Source organism: Fundulus heteroclitus, unplaced genomic scaffold, assembly GCF_011125445.2.
Source record: "Fundulus heteroclitus isolate FHET01 unplaced genomic scaffold, MU-UCD_Fhet_4.1 scaffold_76, whole genome shotgun sequence".
Lineage (NCBI taxonomy): Eukaryota > Metazoa > Chordata > Actinopteri > Cyprinodontiformes > Fundulidae > Fundulus > Fundulus heteroclitus.
The window spans coordinates 1,377,264-1,395,930 of NW_023397208.1; the positions used below are offsets into that span (position 1 = coordinate 1,377,264).

Below are 18,667 nucleotides of genomic sequence, written 5' to 3' on the forward strand. Positions count from 1 at the left end.
GCCAGTCAACGGTAAAGACGCCTGAAATGGGGGAATTATTTATAACCGTTGCACTGCTTGCACACACAAGCACTTAAACACAGTTAATCTACACACTCGCCACCGTACATATTTATCTCATGCAAACTGACTGTGCTGGAATGTACGCGTCAAACATATTAAAACTTTCCTGAAACTTAGCCCGGGTCTCATCAAGGCCATTCAACCGGTTGAATAATTCACCAGCAGGTTTGTCTGTGTGGGAAGAAGTGAAGGCTGTCAGATACTCAAATAAGTTATTAATTTTCCATTTTCAAAGCTCGAGGTGCACTTCATCATCCTGTTACCCGTTTTCTGTGAAGCGAGACTGATTTCTATTTCCGAACATCGTTCTTGGTTTTTGTTGCAAATTGATTTTAACGCAGCAGTGCTGCTCCACCTGCAATTGTTTTTCATTTTTCATCTGTTTCTGAAATGTATCGATTTTCAGTGGAGGATGGTCTAAAGTTTATTTACCAATTTGCTTAATGTCCCACCTCATTTTCCTGGCTGCTTGTGGTATGTGAATGTCGCTTTGGGCAGTTTGTATTTGGTCTTTCAGTGAGTCTCTATGGCCATCAAACCAAATACTCAGAGCTACTTTCCCTGGACAGCCTTTCCAAAGTATTGATACTTCTGGAATTTCCCCCATGAAGGGGATGTTTTTCTTCAGCAGGCATTTTATGGGAAGATGGAAAGAGCCTAAAAAGAGGCAAACCTGAAAGAGAACCAGTTTAGGCTGCAAAAAGACTTGATCTACGTGGCCCTATTCAAGTCTCTCACTTACAACATCTACCTGAACACATTAGTGAGAGCTACAATGGAATGGTCCGGATCAAAGTTTATTTACGTGGTGAGAATGGCCCCAGTTAAGGGGCTTTAAAGTCATGGCATAACTAAAAAATCATTTGTCCATTACCACTATTTTTGCAAAAAAGAAAAAAAAAAGAATGGGGAAATTGTGCCCTTTTTAATGGACAAAGCTGGTAAAGAAAGACATGCAGCTCTAATTGGATTGTAAAGTGGTTCTAAGAGGTATGAAAATGTTTATTTGAAGACTAGCTTTGTTTTGAATTGATCCATTACATACAATCCAATAAAAATACACTTGAAATATGCTTTAAACAGTGAAAGTACTGAACACTGTCCACTGTAATGTTTTGTTTCTTCCATTTTTTATGAACTATACTTGATGATTTATCTCTTACAATCTATTTACCTGTAAATATTTTCAATTCTACCATGAAAGTGGAGGGTTTGGTTTAAAGGGCTTTAAGTCTTATTAAAAGGAAATGTCTTTCCACGTATTCAGTCCAGCAGTTTCATTCCAACTTGTCCATCAGCCACTCTTACTTCCCAGTGATTTGTGCAGTGCAGTGATTTTTGTCCCTGTCAAAAGGTTTGCTGAGGTTTCCTCTTTCTCCCACCCAGACCCTCCCACCGTGGAGCCTGTTCACATGGAGGTCCGTCAGGGCCTGGGGAGACCTGTGGTGATGACCTGCAGAGTGCTGCGAGCCCACCCATCTCGAGTGCTGCGGTTCGAGTGGCTGCTCTCGAACCGGCTGCTCCATGCCGGAGCGTTTGACCCACACAAAGACGAGACGGAGTACACGATCCGCAGCCTGAATCGTGAAGGCTGGGGCGAGTACACGTGCAACGTCATCAATGAGGCCGGAGCAGGCAAATGCACGTTTCAGGTTACAGGTAAGGAGATTGTATGGTTTAAGATTTGACTTTTACAGTTTTCATTGATTGAACTAACCGTTCTGTATATTATTCAACTTGGAGCTTTTCTTCCCATAAGGCTCATAAAGGGGCTCTGTAAACTTCTGAAACATATAATTTCTATTCATGCTGGGCCAATTTAGCATTTTATAGTTCTCTGTTGAAATCCAAAATCCTTTCTTAGTTAAACTACATGCTTCACAGTCAATGTCCTTCATTTCCTGGTGTTTGGCCAATAGGCCAACAATGCCTTCAGTTTTCAGACCTTATAACCATCAGTGCTCCCAACAGCGGTGAAACCGAGGTGCCGGGTGTCAGGCGTTCTCTCTGGATAGAGAGAGGCACAGCCGTCCGGTCAGCTTACTGCTGGCAAGGCGAGCTGGCTATAAGAAAATTAAGTGATATCTTAATAAACCGAGCAGATATTTCAGTTTTACACAGCTGCATTCTTTCCTGAAAACATTGTAAATGTCATTTTGTATCACAGAAAGTGTAATATATCAAACTTGAATCCGTTTTTACCACTTTCTTCCGCCATTCCCGCTTTCCGTTTGAACATTTTTTTCAACCCGCAGTGAATCGTGTGGTAGTGTGGGCCACATTACGTCTTTCCCAAGGTTAAGGTTAGAAGTCAGGGAAAAGAGATTGGGGATTCGGATTTTATTTCTTTCTTTGCTGTGCAGATGTGGAAGTGTGGAAGTTTGAAGTCACTGTTCTTTTACTTCAAACACAAAATGTCCATCTTTGAGTTGGTTGTTATGACAGGACCAAATTGGTTTGCCCACACTGAGTGACCGCAGGAACTTTGACCAAGGTTTCAATCTCCCAGATCTCCCATTAGAGACAAAAGCTGCAGGGTCACAGGATGAGTATTTGTCACTATAATCCTTTGCCACGTGGGTTTCTCTTTTTCTCTCTTTCTCTGTCTATCTCTTGCTGCTGTCTAATCATACATTTTCTGTATTTCTTGGTGCTTTTCTGACCCTTTTCGTGTTATTTTTCCGAATTCGTCTGCTTTCCCCATTTAAGCTTCTGATGCAGCAGAAAAAAGCAAGTGGACAATCATCCATGCCACATAAATCAGTCTTTCCAGGTGAACCAGGTAGAGCAGGGAGACAGAGGCAGATAGTTCCCTCCAGACAACAGTTTTTCTTAACAGGGCGTAAGGTTTTCCTGATTTTACTAACCCCTTCTTTCTACTTTCAGTCCCTTTCATCCTCCTTTCCTCCCACAACGCATTGCTTCATTCCTCCTGCCCAATGCTCCAGATTCCTACCATCTGGACTCAGTAGCTGCCAAAGTTTATGAAGGCTCTTTTAGTAACCCCCAGAGTGCAGGAGCATAGTGCAGAAAATCCACTTTGGTTCGCTCCATCATCTATGAAGCCTGTCATACCCTGTTCTCCTAACCCCTGTTCTTAGTCTTGAGGATTTATCAATTTTATCTGAAACTTAATAGCCATGATATCAGCACCACTGTGTGTGGCTGAACTGAAAAACAGGCTGTGGAGAGACAGAGAGTGGGCTTCCTTAGCAGAAGTTCATCAAATATCTCTTATGGCTAATGCAGTTTGCTGAAATATTAGTTTATTTACTCTATGAAAACTATCCTAATAGATATTCCCTCACCCCTACATGCCTAACTTTCTCGGGCTGTGTTGATGTATAGTAAAAAGTATCAGTCAGGAGTTCTGGCCGGCAGCCATTTAATTCATAGATCCACTCATCATACCATGCGCAACATATTTGTTTCCATGCCGACAGACTTATACGCACACACTAATATTAGCAAGCAAGCCAGTCTTGTTCCTATATAAATACTGTCACCCAGAAAACGTAGATCGAGCCAGGGGAGAGTGTTTGTGCATGTGCATGGATGCCCATTTTCCAAGCTATTGGGACATCTGTGAGTTGGCTGTAATGGCCAAGTTGGCTATTAAACAGTGCCATGGGAGAGGCCCCTTAGAGGAATGTAACGTGTACCACTGAGTTTTGGCATGGGCCCTCTGCCATTGGAACCCTAAGTTTTCTGCAAATGTTCTTCTCTGAGGAGTTAGAACGGTCATAGAACTGCCTCTCAGTCTTTGAATCATCGCACTGTTGTTTTTTCTCTGTTTCCATTCCAGTCTGATGTAGTCGATGATTAATGCACGAGTCCCCTGTCCAAAGGCAGCAAATGTTCTCTGATGCAGCAGAGCGAAACACAGGTTGTGAAAATGTACATGCTTTAAATTTATTTCACTAAAACAATTAAAGATTGATTACGCATAAAAAGCTTATGGCTTTTTAAGCAACATTTTAAAGTTTAGTGTAAAGTGTAAGTTTGCACCCTGAACCCTATTGCTAAGAATAAATGTAGATCAAAGCTACAGTTGGAGTTTAAAAGTTTCAAACTTTTAAAAGTTTTATTTTTGTGTACCAAAACGCAATGTACAATTCATACAGAATTTCTCATTTTATAGCAACAAACATTTTCATAAGAAATCTATTTTGTAGGCTAAACCTTTATTTACCATCAAAATGTATTAATAACTGACATTCAAGTACATAATGTCCAATATGTAAAAGGCAGCTTTGTGGATGGCTCAGTCAGATCTGATATTTAGAATGAGATTGGGATATGCCATGCTGCAGCCATGTCTCAATCTTGAATATATGTAAATTGTGGGCGGGATGGGTACTAAATTCTGTACTTTTACAGGTACCGATTAAATCCCTTTGGTACTACCGGGTACCAATTCACATAAAATCAAACGGTACCATATTTTGGTACCTAAACACATCATTGTAAAACTGAGTGAGTGGAATAGTGGCCAATTTTCCATGATGAACATGAACACAACATTGAACCCACAAGAGCGTTATGACGTCAGTAGCCGCTGATCCAGTCAATGAGGATAGCATGGCTGATAGAAAGCGCTTAAAAGTATGGCTCCACTTTTCAAGATGCAATGCAAATTACGCTCGCTGCAATATTTGTGACGCGATGTGCAAGGCCAGTGGGGGAATACTTCTAATTCTGAGGAAGCACCTAGTCACTGCTGCCAATTTAGCTAATATGTCTTTATATTTAGCGACTTTCCAGACCTATCCAGTGAATTATGTTCAAAAAAGCGACTAGCAAAATATTTAGTGATTTTCTTCTGTTATTGGTGACTTACCGTGAAAGCACCAATGCCAAAGCAGCAGTGGGTGCTGCTGTAAGTCCCTTCCCTCTTCTCGAAGCTGTAATGATTGATTTAACAGAACCCGATATTCAACCAGACACGGAGCATATGCTTAATAGGTTTATTTACAAAATATCCAGTGGAACAAAGAACACCGTGGTTTAAATAACTGAAATAAAGGCAGACAGAGCTTCCAGCAGCTGACCACTGCAGAACCGGGAGAATGCTGTCCATCAAAACAAGAAAGTTTCCCTGAGGCCGTCCAAAACAACAAGAAGCACCAGGCGAACTTCAGGCAGGCAACAAGAACAGAGGGAAGGCTCAAAAACAGAAGGGCAGAGATCTGGTCGGGAACAAACAAGCAGAATAGCAAAAATAAGCAGAGTCAGGAAAGCTCTTACCGACAGCATGTGAGTGGAGAGGAGTAGAGACGTTCTGGCAGAGTGCAGGGAACTGAGACGGGTATAAATAGGCTTGCTGACAGGTGAAGAGGGAGGGACTAATTAACCAAAACCAGGTGGGAGTAATCAAGAAGGGAAAAGACTAGAAGGCTGGAAGGACAGAAACTAAGATGAACAACTACAGAGCAAAAATAACCATAAAGAGAAAACCCAAGATAGAAAACAAGGCTAAGACTGAACAGAACACAAGCTTTAATCAAATCTAATAAAGAAGACCAGATAACTAAAACAGTTAAAGCTAAACATGAATCCAATACCATACAAAACTGGAAACAGAAATAAACCCTAAGGCAGGAAAGTTAACTTAACCAAACAACATGAACCAGAACATAACATTACAGAAGCACTGTTGCAAAGGCACCTGCTTCTGCCTCGTCCTAAAACCCGCCTTCGAAGAGAGGAGATAGGAGAGCCTCTCCATTTCCACATTGCAAATGTATCCCCCCTGGACATTCCAAAAAAGTTAAAAAACAAAACAACTGGACCTTTTTCCAAAGTTTGAAGACGTTTCACTTCCCATCCAGAAAGCTTTCTCAATTCAAAATGTCTGGAGTAGTGTGGAGTTCCAAGCTTTGTAGTATTGCCCAACAAAGGCCTTGTAATGGCTTAGATAGCTTGCAAATGGAACCGAAACAGGTTCACCCCTTAGTAATGGGGAGTCGTTAAGGTCATTGTTGGCCTGCAGATTAAACCGAAACTGGTCCACGCCTCTGCAACGGGGAGTCGTTAGAGTCGTTATGGCCCTGGCTTACAGGAGCGATGTTTTGATCACCTGTATAGAGGTGAGGAGTTTTTCAGAGACTCCAGCAACATATGGGATGACAATGTTTTTACCTTTATTCATCTCACCATTATGTTCTGCAGCGTGTCTTGTGAATTTTCTTGCTGATATTCACCAGCATCCCCCCTGGATTACAAAGGGGGACAAAATATAAGGTTATAATGTATTTTTTTCTCTGAAACTGTTGCACTAAAATAATTCCATGAATTTGATTAACACAAACTTCAATCATGTGTTCACCTCGTTTACTGTGTGCCTCTGATAACTGTCGTTTTGTTAAAAATTTGTTTTATGTGGTGTGGATTCAGGCAATGTATTCAAATTTATAAATGATTTAATAAGTTCATTTGTAGATCCAAACAAGTTTATATATTGAGAAATAAATATGTTAAATTAAAAAATGTGTAGATTGGATTATTAAACTAACATTTATTACCACATAAACACACTAAAGTACCGAAATTAGGTATCATTGAGGACCGGTACCGATACCCAGGTACCAATTATCGGTACTATATCAGTTTAAATGTAAAATATACCCATCCCTAATCGTGAGTATTGTAAATGAATTACCATATTGTGTACTAGAGTGACCAAATGTTCTCGTTTGCCCGGACATGTCCACTTTTCACATTCTGTCCAGTGCATCCAGGGGGGATTCATAGATTAATGAAAAAATCTTTGAAATCTCGTTGGTCAAACAGACATGTACTTAAACTGACTGGTGCGATTTATGGAACACGACAATCTTTATTGCATGTGATGTCATCCCCAAGCTGCTGACTTGAAGATGGTTCTTCTCTACTCACAAATGGGAACAGTTGGTGCAGTGCTCGTATGGCATTATGTGGAACCAAACTGAGCACACAGTGAGACTGGTCTGAACACGTATATCTGTGTGGGCAAACAATAATTTGTGGCATGCACATTTATATCTCACACATGCTCTCTTAATATATGTCTCACAAGTGCTCAACTCCTGTTCCGCCTGGTCTGTTCTCATGCCCGGCTCTGTCTCTTTGTTCGCAACTTGACAAGATGTATGTAAATGAACCTCACCACAAGCCAATCACAGACAGGTCTTTTTCCATCCAATCAGAATATTCCTTGGAAAAGTTCCATTTGGATAGATAAAAACAACCAGTCACAACAAGCAAATCAAATTATTGCACCTAGAGGGAGAAATTACAAAAAATGGTAGGATTTAATAAAAACACAAGGGAACATAATAATAAAGTAAACAGCTGAATATTGTAGCCTAAGAATATTTAGTCAAGCATACAGATTTGCTTACTGACATTGCACATTTTAGGTAATAAAAATTGGTAAGAAGAAAAGTAAAGACTGGGGTGTACACATCTTTGTGTTTTGTGCTAAGTTTCTTTGTGAGACTTCTGAATGTCATCTCTACTATTACATAGAAAAAGAAAGAAAATGTATATTACTTATTTTCTCAGAATATTATTTCAGATTTTTATTATTTTTCTAGTATGTCTAGAAAAGTGAGCTTTTATTGTTACATTTTCTAATCTAGACGAGTGATTATTTCTATCATTGTTTAATTCTAGTTCAACAAGTACAAGAAGTTTAGAAATTCTAATTCTAAACTTCTTGTACTTGTTGATTTATGAAAGGTTATCTGAAGTGTGTCATTGACATTTTCTTTCAAACCACACAGAGAAGGCATAGTTTAAATATGTTAAAATTATAATTGTTCTTAAAATAAACAGTAATTGGCCATTTTTTGCAAATCAAAATATGGGTATTAAAAAAATAATTAATTATTGTATTGAAATTAATTAGAATTGAATTTCTTCAATTCTGTTTAACTCCTTAAGCCCAGAGGTTATAAAGTGTAAATGTAAAAGTTAGTATTTGAGTGACACAAAGACATCAAAGAACATTTTTCTTGTGGAACCATTATTGCAAATGTCACCATGTCTGATTTGTAAGTGAGTAAATTTTGGTGATCAAATTTTGAGCCTCGCCTACATTTTTTCCAAAATAAACACTGCAAAACATCATGAAAACCCCTTTGAAATTATAGGAGAAGCCACAGACGTTATAGATCCACATCTTGACTATAACTGCAACAAATCTGGACTGAATCAGTTGAAGCGTATTTGTTGCACAAAAGGTTTTAGTGGGCAGTGTGCCAGGCAGACCTGTGATTTTGGCACAGTTGTGCCAAAAATGGGCCAAAACAGTGCGAAATGTGTTTAACACCTCATAAAAGGGAATCTGGTCAGACTAAAGTGCTGATTTCCATTTTGGGACTCCTTCTACATATGACAAAGTATTTGTTCTTCATCAAAATGTACCATTGTGCACAGCATAATATCAATAAAATAAAAAGGATAAAATTAGCTGAAATGTGTCCTTTTGTCTCAAACAACAATTTTATTGAAAAAATACTTAGCAATAAAAAACTAATAAACAACTTAAGCAAAACTAATCAATAAAACAAAAATGTGAAAAACTTTTCAATAAGTAGGTATCAATAACATATGTAAATATTTTTTTAAATATGTAATTAGTAAAAACGGTTTAAACTTTCACAGAAAAAAAATTGATATCTGTGACTCAGTGTCTGGTTCACCTGGAGAGTGCCACATGTCCTCACTATCACCAATAGGCAGAGGGGTAGCTTGAATCGCCCACTTGGGTATTGGCCTGGTTGAGCTGGTCTTTTTTTCTTGGAGCAGAGGCAACTCTGCGCTTCACGGGGCTTGGAGCAGTCCGGAGCCGATAGGCAGGTGGCTGATGCTCCTCATCTTCTGCTGCACTGTGATCACTGGGGAAACAAAGACATATTTTGAAGAGTAGATTTGGATATGTTTATGTAAATGGCAGGCTAAAAATAAATTTGCATCTGACACTGATTTATAATAAGCGTAGGAATACAATGCTAATCATGTAATGACATATTTATTTTGTAACCACAATGGTATGCAGAATAAACATCTCACCTTGAAGAAGAGGAGGCCTCAAACAAAGTGGTTGCTGTAATAACATAAAGATAGGTTAGTTCAATAGCAAGTTTTCAGATAATGAGATGATACATTATTTCCTACTGTTCTGCAAAAAAAAAAAACAGCAAAACAACAAAATAAGTATTGTAAAACAGCTGTGCCCCCCTGAAAAAATGGAATGCCCCCCCTGTAATTTGTTTCAGCAGCCAGGTCTGCATAAAACAACACTGTTGTAAAACATTAGTTGTATTGGAAATGTATAAAATATATCACCACTTCATTAAATGCTTTTTAGATCATCCAACTGACAGTATAGTGAGGCTTCTACTAGGCTGCAAAAACTTTTTTGGGGAGGGGGTACTGAGTACTGAGTACAGTACTGAGAAAGAAATTCTCGATGTCCTCTGAAAAATCCACAATGCCGTACAACAAGTCGGCTGCATCTGCTGCGTGCGTAAAGCATCACATGCGAAAAGCAGCTGTGGCTGTGAGTTATGCAGTCTGTGGTACGTACGGCAATTACGTCACCAAGACACATCGGACAAAGACGTACTCTGCCTTGTTGGAAAGCCCAGAGTCTCTAGTTTGCAACGATCCCAGCCATAGGGGGATGGGGTAGAGCCGCGCGGTGAAGAATTATTTTGACAGGGTCAGCAATTTTTGATAGACATTGCTGTTTTGATAGACAAACTTTAAAGCCTCTTATTTAGAAGGATTTAGAACAAAAGTGACTTTTTATGACCTGACTATAACTTGGGACAAAAAAAGGGGTGTAGCCCTGCCCCTAGCGGCCCATGCCGGCACCGGTATGGGCGGGCTTAAGGGGTTAAGCTTCTAATCAGATTATAAGCATCAACAGTAATTTTTGAAAGATGTTTTCTTCACAAAACTAAATGTTGCCTGACTTTCAAATAGTCCTGGCAGAGGAGAACTTGACTGTTATGGTGCGTTCACACCGAACATGATTCTTGCGAATTTTCCGCCTGGACCACGCAGTGTTGGCTGCTGTCTCTTCACATGTATAAACGGCTTCACAGCGCCTCACCTGGTCACCGGGAGAAGCTTCCATGCATTTGTCTGTTGAGCACGACAGGGCAGACCAGGATTTTACTAAGCGAGTCTCGGTGCTGGATTTAATGTGGGAAGCCGAACAACGGCGCCAGCACCTGTGCGGGTCCACCAGATCCTCGATTCTCCCAGTTCGGGGAGTCCAGGTGCTGCGGTTTCCGCAGTGCTTTTGACTGTCCAGGATCTGAAACTGTTGTCCCACTTGTGTGAGGGACATATCACTCACACAACAGAGGTTAGGACAGTAGGATATCACAGAAAAAAGGCGGGCAGAGAGATCATAAATGGGGCAGATGCAGTGGCTGGCCATGCCCCGCTATGGAGCTAAAACAGAAGCGCAGGAAAACAGTGACTTCTTACTTCCTCCTATGTCAACATTAATTTTGTATCTTATATTTTGATTGAAAAAAGCTTTGTCTCCGGTGCGCTCCTTCATCCTATGTCACAACCACATCCAGTCCTTGATTGGTTGCCACGATGCAATTTGACAGAAAAGTTCAGATTTTTGAACTCTAGCGAAAGTCACCGCTCCGCTTGTCCCGCATGGACCAATGTCAACCGCTTCGTTCTCACTGCAGACACTGCAGACATCACAAGACAGCGCATACATCACAAGTATTATTAAGGTATTTTTAATAGTTAGAAAATAATAATAGTTGGCTTCGGATGTTAGCATTAACATCCTAACAATAGCATTCATATGCTTTGTTTGTGTAAGGCTGGGTGCTTTCTGGTCTATTTTGCACAATGTATCAAAAACAGCTTCTGGCCCCTATTTTTTTGTCCTCTTTCCTGTACAACTACTTCCTCTGACTTTGTGTTATAATCCAGATATGAATAAGTAAACTGTTTTGATTGTTAAGATACTCTGCTAATAGATTTCGATTTCTTTCAAGAAAAATCTAATAGAACACACAGTTTTTTTAATATTACAATTTATAATGATTGGGTCTCCAAAGTCAACTGCTGTGATGATGATGGTTTTAGTGTGTTAAACAGAAAACCCTCAGTTTCTCTTTTTATATGATTTTCTGCTGTTCCATTTTTGTTATTAATATTGGCGTAATTTTGATTTCTCCATGTAATACGTGTTGGGCTCTTTTAAAAATACATTATGAGCCTTTTTCTGATTATCTGTGTGCATTTTATATTAATTTTCTTTCTTCTAAGAAGTGCAAGAACTACGTTACCTTGAATCCTCTTCATTAAATTTCTCAGAAAAGGGTTTTTAAAAATCTTAATCAACATCAGCCACTTATAACGCTTTGGTAGCTTTATGTAAATCTTGTTTTTGTGTTTGAAACCTGAGGCTACCCAGTTCGCACGGGTGTTATAATGCTTGAGGGACAGACATTTGTTTAGCCATTTTTCTACCTTCTTCTTATTCGACCCGAGCTAAGCGCTGTGAAGGTTTATTGGACTCATACTGTTTATTATTTTTCTTCTTCTGGCAAATGAATTGGTTTTTGGTCAGTTTTCTCAGAAGGGATCCAAAGTTATCAAAATCATGAGTTTTTGTGCAGGTGATAGGAGGCGAGGCCAAACCTCAAAGTTTGACTTCTCGCCTAAAAACAAAATTGGTATCGCTCCTACAAAGAAAGTTCTAGAGACACGAAACCTTCTGTGATTGATCTACATGTGGACACGTACAAAACTAAGTGATCAAATCATGATATCATTGAAGCCCCACACCCTGAGAACAGGATTTGTAATGTCGTACTTTGGAAGGTCCATAGTTGACCCTCTTCACCTAATCAACGTGAAACTGTCTGCAGTGACAGATAAAAAAAAGAAATGATTTAAGATGGTCTTCACCACCTAAACTTTTGGCTGGAGGGTGTGGCCATGGCAGAGGCATGAAGTCATGCCATGGCCATACGTTTGGCTCTAATTTCTACATTTTTCATCAGAACAGCACCAAATTCAACATGGTCTACCTTTGTCTAGCCACCAAGAGATATCTAGTGAAATATTTAGAGGGAGTGGCCTAATTCCTCCACAGCGCCTCCTTAGCAGTATAAAAGAATCAGCCCCAAGCCATGCTTTGATTGAGAATTATGAAATTTTGTACACATATGCAACATCTCAAGACAGAAAAAAAGTCTCTTGGGGCAATGGTCTAAATCCCACAGGAAGTCAGCCATTTTGTCTGTTTAACTTTGTATCTGAGCCAATTCCTACAGCTTTTGACTTACATACTTATGACTCATTATAGTTTTAAAAGCATTTTGCTGCATGATCGCATGTGGGCGTGGCCAAGCCTCAGATTCTGACTTCTCACCATAAAAGACCAAACTGTAATAGTTCAATACACAGGTCACAGTAGCACCAAACTTTCTTGGAGTCACCTCAACCCTTGCTACATGCATATGCTATTTTGATGACATCACTCTAGCCCCACCCACTTAGAACAGGAAGTTATTGTTTCACTAGTGGATGCTCTAATTTTACACTCCCACAGAACAAGTTGATGTTGAATCATACTCTTAACAGTAACTGTTGGCTGGATAGTGTGGACGTGATGGAGTGGCCAATTTCAAAACATTGCTATTTATATACGTTTGGCTCTAAATCACACATGCATGATCCAAATTGCTTTAAACTGGAGATGAATGATCTTTGTCAATTTACCAACAGCCTGGCCTGTGTTGCAACCACAACACGGGCCGAGCGGCTCAAAGCTGCGATGGCTGCTACATGCTGCTGTGTTTTCACTAAGGACTAGAGAGAGAAGAGCAAAAATAACACAGAATAAGAAATAAACCTGACATATAAAGGTTAACTATTTGTTTATGGTTATTTTTATTTAAAAAAGGGATGTTAGCATTTCTATGTCAAAACAGCAGAGTGCGGTAGAACCAGTATAGCTTTCCTTATGCATGGTCTTTAAAACCATTTCTTTATTCTTTTTTTGTCGGCCGGTGAGTATTTCTGTTTGGTTCTGCTGTGCATTCAAAAGTTAACACTACTTCTATAGTGCAAACTTCTAAACGTCATACCTCCACAGTTACTGCAGTACAATGTCTTCCTGAAGATGAAAACACGCATGTAAACCCTTTAAAATGAAAAATAAGTCTGCAAATAAGGTCAACTTCTTGCCTGAAGGTCTGTACTGAGCTGTTATGAATCACTGCATTGGTTATGGTGTTATAAAGAGGATTTAAAAAAATCAATTAAGCCCTCTATGCTTTATGTTTGATGTCTCCCACCCAGAGTTACCCATTTCAAGTAGCCTAAGTGGGTTAGGTAATGTGCTTTACCACACATAATGTGTGATTAGGAAGTCGGTCCATTTTGCTTTATTCGCCTTAATATTCGAATGAATTTAAAAAACATACTCCTGACTGTGCAGCAAGAAATTTCTTCTTGACATATCTTTCCTCAAAATGATAAGAAGGAAACAATAAAATGTTGGGATATAACTTGAGTTACTACGAATGTCAGGAACAATATACATTTGTGCAAAATAAGACTGATTCACGCGTTCCCGAAGTAGAGTCTCTGTGGGATTCTCAGAGTCTGTTTAATTAACCTTTCTTCACTTTTGCTCTGCAGCAAATTGCAGCATCTTCTTTTTCTTTCCAGCACTATCTGTCACTATCTTCTAGGCAGGCTTATGTAACACTTGCTGTACAGTGTGCTGTAAACACAGCTGGTTCAATGCAGCAAAACAGAGCTTAGTGAGGTGCAGACAGTAATTATCCCCACATTCGAATTCTTTTTCTTTTCTGTGAACGTGTTTATTTTTGTTTGTGCATCTGTGTGCTCTTCTGGTTCATCTCGGAGAGATGTGGAGGCAGCTTGTATGACGGCATCATCAGTTATATCAGTTAGCTTTAACCACCAGAAGACCAGCGATGACCTTTTGAAGTGTGTTTCTTACCTCAAACTAAACCATGAAGTATTTGTATATAAATTACGTTGTTTAATGATCAGCACAGATTCCCTTGCCAGCACCTATTTGTTTTCCTCTCTGAGTGATTTTTATCAAGATGACGAATGAATGTTATTTTCTTCAGCATCACTGTTTCTTTCCCTCTTTTTTATTTTAAATACCTCTATCCATGTAAAGGCCAAGCGATCTGCAGCAGGCTGCCCAAAGCATCATTAAGCTGATTTATTGTCTAAAATGCAGAACAAAACCCACTGTTTGTGCAGCTTTGACTTGTTGGGTTATTAAGAGAATTGATTAAACTATTTAGAGGCTGCAGGAAACATCAAATCTTGTAATTTTCAATAATTACGCATGGAGTGTTTGGTTGTTTCTACTGTATTCAAAGAATTGATGAAATTCTATGTTAACAACTGGGTGTTACACAGAATGGTTTATCTGTGATTACTTAAGTGTTGCTTTATCTTTTGTAGTATCAAAGTTATAAAAATGACCGTTAGTGCGACATTTGAACACTTCTAGTTAGTACACATTTTTTTATTTGCTTTTAAAGGCAGAAAACCTGTATATATTTCTTAAAGTCAGACAAATGCGTTGCTCTTTTGAGGTAAATTTACAGAGCTTACAGTTAATATGAAAAGTCTACACACTAAGTTAGTGAATAAATAAGTAGAAACCAATTTATATACCACCTTTTAAGACATAGATTACAAAGTGTCTGCTAAAAGAAAAGTAAAGTAACTAAAAACATAAACATTAAGAAACATCAATAAATACAATCACTTGTACACTACACCTGCTTTTCCTGATATTTTCTCTGTTACACCTTATAGCCAAAGCTATGATCTGCCAGAGGGATCAATAGTCAAAAAGGTGTGAGTTAGAAGAGTAAAACATCAATTCCAAGGCATTATATTGACCATGGAACCCAGTCAAGACTGCCATTTTCAAGTAGAGAACATACAGTGCAGCAGTCAGATGGGTTGGGAATGTTTTTTCTTAACAAAATGTAAGAATGGTACAGTCAAAGTCTGCACTTATCTGTCTTTATGTTAGGACTGGAAACATGATCTAATTGAGTTTCAGCTTTTTTGCCTGAAGGAATAGGCAAAAAATAAAAATAAAAAAATCTGATGCGCAAAGATGGTAGAAACAGACTCTCACAAGACTTGCAGCTATAATTGCAGTGAAAGGTGGTTTCCACAATATTGTGTCCGGGGTCTGAATAAATAAGCACAAGACACATTTTCATATTTCTTATGTGTTAAGAAATTTTCCAAACCATGTCTCATTTTCATTCCACTTGGTAACTACGCAGTACCTTGTGTTGATCTAGCACATAAAACTTCAGTAACCTTTTTTGTAAAACCATGCAGTTCTAACAGGACAAAATGTAAAAAGTAAGTTCACACAGCATGATTATTTTTGCAAGGGACTGCTTTCCTAAAAAACACTATCACATTACAAAATGAGGAATGACCCAATAGTGCCCATTTCAGCCCATTTTGTCTTTATGGGCAACATTTCTCTTAAGGTCTGAGGTGAACCAATTTAGGAGGTGTCCAGTGGTGCTTGTTAACTAAATTCCTCTTTTTATCTTCTCCCTTCACTTTTATTCTGAAAACAAAAACAACAAAAACTCACTGGTTTTGTATGAGCCTAGGAGACTCTTTTACACTGTCCTGGAATATGGATTAATGATGTTAGACAGTTTTCCAGTCCGTCAAAAGCCCAACACACTCATTTAATGTGTTGAGTGTTAAATTTGAATTTAACTGTGACCATATCATTATATCAAGTATATATCCAGTTTACTTATCCACAAGCTACTTTATGAATCTCTACATGACTCGATGAAATCCCTGTTTGGCTTTGTGCTCTAACAATGGCAGCTCAACTTCTCCATGGCCATTAAAATCATGTGCTCTGGGTGTTGTCATCCTGCAATAAACAAGCCCAAATGACAAGGGCAAACACAGCAGAGCATGTCACCGAGGTGGATTTCCAGTCTCTCTATGGGATGTCATCCTCTGAGCTTGTTGCTGGATCTTGATTAGAATGTGTACAAATGAACAAGTCCACGACTTCTTCAATTAACAGAAATGACATCCAAGGCTAGAAAAAAGAAGGGTTTTAAATTATTATCTATTATTCAGTTTGAGCCACCATTGTGTAAAAAATACAATACATTTTAATTGACTAGGTAGAACAGAGTTTACAATGTTACTGTATGAAATATGTTTTTGCTAGCAGGGAGGCCAAAGACTAGAGAAATGTATCTCACAGTTTGGACTCATTACATCACATTTGTGTTTTACTTTCCTTGCGTCGGTGTTATAAGAATAGTTTGAAAAGACAGACAGACAGAACAAAGAGACTCAGTTGCATCTCTGTAGCTTGAAATGCTAACTTATTGCTTCACTGAGAACAATCATGCAGCAGGGTGTAAAGTGGGAGTAGATGTTGTATATACTTCTGATGCCAGAAATGCCAAAATAGGACCCTTATAAAAATAAATCCATCATCAGATTGGGAGCCTTCTTACCAATCATACACTCTAAATCCTATATGGCTGCTAGCTGACTGAAAGCTGTAAAATTCATATTAACGACTTTGAGACCTTTCGTTAAACTTTCACACAGTTTTGTACGACTTTAGTGATCATGCTGCTACAGTATTGAATACTACTAACAGCACATAAATCATTGTTATTAGCGTATTTTGCTAATAGAATTTAGAAAGTTAGTTAGAAATCAATTGGCAGATTTTCCTAGATCTCCAACATGCAAGTAGAACATGAGTTAGCTGAGTGCGAAATCATTTCCAGTTTCAAGTTTTTCATGGCTAACTGGAACCATAACGACCCACCAGCACATTTACCACTTCAGTTCACACTTGGGTTTCTTAAAATGTTCTCCATTGTACATCTTTTTTGAGATGTTTATCTCTGAAATATAAGTCAGTGTGCTTAAACCCCTTATCACTGTTAATTTGTAAATAATTGACACAAGGATGTCTTCTTAGTCCTTTAAAAGCATTTTAGTAGTGTTTGTATCACAGTTTGAGAACCATATGTATAGCAGAAGACCCTTTCTGACTCCCTCACTAAATATTCTAAAATGATCTAATGTTGTAAATAAAAAGAAGTAAAATGTTACCCCATATTACATTCATTTTAATTAGTCAGCGCAAATGTAAACTATTGGTCTTGATCTATGTGTTGTTGTTTTTTTTGTTTTGTTTTAAAGAGTTACATTTTTAACTGTACTGAAAATGTTGTTTTTCCAACTCTATAAAAATGTGTCATATAATTTGTTTCCTGTCGTTCTGATAAAGCATTAGAAATTATTTTAATTAATTCAGTTGTTTTCAAGACCAAAAAGCTGCACATAAAAAAAAACTTAGCTGCAGACATTGCATCCAGGCAAACGGGTTGTGATATGTTCTGCAACTTTTTTGTATTTTAGACCTTTAAAGATAGAGTTGATAAACAATACCCAGTTTAACAGTCAATATTTTGTAGCTACAATAATTTACGAGCAAATGAAATCAGTCTTTGTGTGTAAAATGTCAGGCTCTATAGATTTTCTCCTCTTAAGCATGTGGTCCATAATTTGATTGTTTTTTATTTGTTCTTAATGGTAATAGGAATTTTTATAATGTTAAAAAATGACTCTCTCTTAACATGGAAGGCAAATAAAAATGTTTAAACAAAAGTTTGATTTTTACTGAAGCTTTAGCAGAATAGAAGGTTTTGTATGATCAAAACACCTACGCTGACAAGATTAAACCAGAGTCGGATTTTTCAAAGATGCTATGCCCCTCTGGCCTATCAGGAGCTAAATAAATCTGAAGAAGGAAATAGCACTCTGCAAGCAGTTTCTGGGGAACTTTAAAGAGGCATTATTTTGGCTTTGGGGTCTTTTCTCTTCAGTGTGTTATAAATGGCAGCAAAAGTAAACAGCCCAGAGCCCACAAAAAAAAAAAAGAGAGAGACTCTCACACAGAAAGCACTGCTCCCCAACTGCTGAAATCCTGGACAAATGAGAATTTAATGATCAACAAGTGTTTTAAATAAACATGATATTTAAATGTTTATCGTCTTGTCCCTGCCTTTAGGTAAAGCTTACCCTCCAGAATTTTACTACGATACCTACAGTCCACTGTGGCAGAACAGACCCCGAGTCTACGGCTTCAAGCTGCAGTGGACCCAGATGAACCCTGGTGCTGTGGACCGCATCGTTGCCTACAGACTCGGGATCAGACAGGTAAGAATGCAAAGATGGGGGGAAAAAAACACTTTCATTGTCTTGTGAAAGTTTTAATGCCTCTTGAACTTTTTCCCACTGTGCCACATTCCAACCATACATTTTAATGTTTTCATTCTAACACAATGTAGCACATATGCACAGCCTCAGGTCTTTTCTAGTTTTTCTCCAGGATTGTCGCATATTTAGCTCCATCCAATTTTTTTAACTCTCTGACCAGCTTTCCTGCCCCTGCTAAAGCATCCCCCAAAGCATGATGCTGCCACCAACGTATCTCATGGCGACAATGGGGTGCTCTACAGTGCCATCTGACTAA

The 18,667-nt window shown here is 38.6% G+C and overlaps 1 protein-coding gene across 1 annotated transcript in view; it reads left to right on the top strand.

The window, feature by feature from the left end:
• Positions 1-1,310: 1,310 nt before the first annotated feature.
• The window catches only part of LOC118561934 (MAM domain-containing glycosylphosphatidylinositol anchor protein 2), a 71,424-nt gene continuing 54,067 nt past the window's right edge, over positions 1,311-18,667 (top strand). Inside the window, exons 1-2 of the mRNA XM_036134183.1 lie at positions 1,311-1,722; positions 18,203-18,351. Of these exons, the coding sequence (XP_035990076.1) occupies positions 1,311-1,722; positions 18,203-18,351 (561 nt within the window). The remainder of the gene's footprint in view (positions 1,723-18,202; positions 18,352-18,667) is intronic.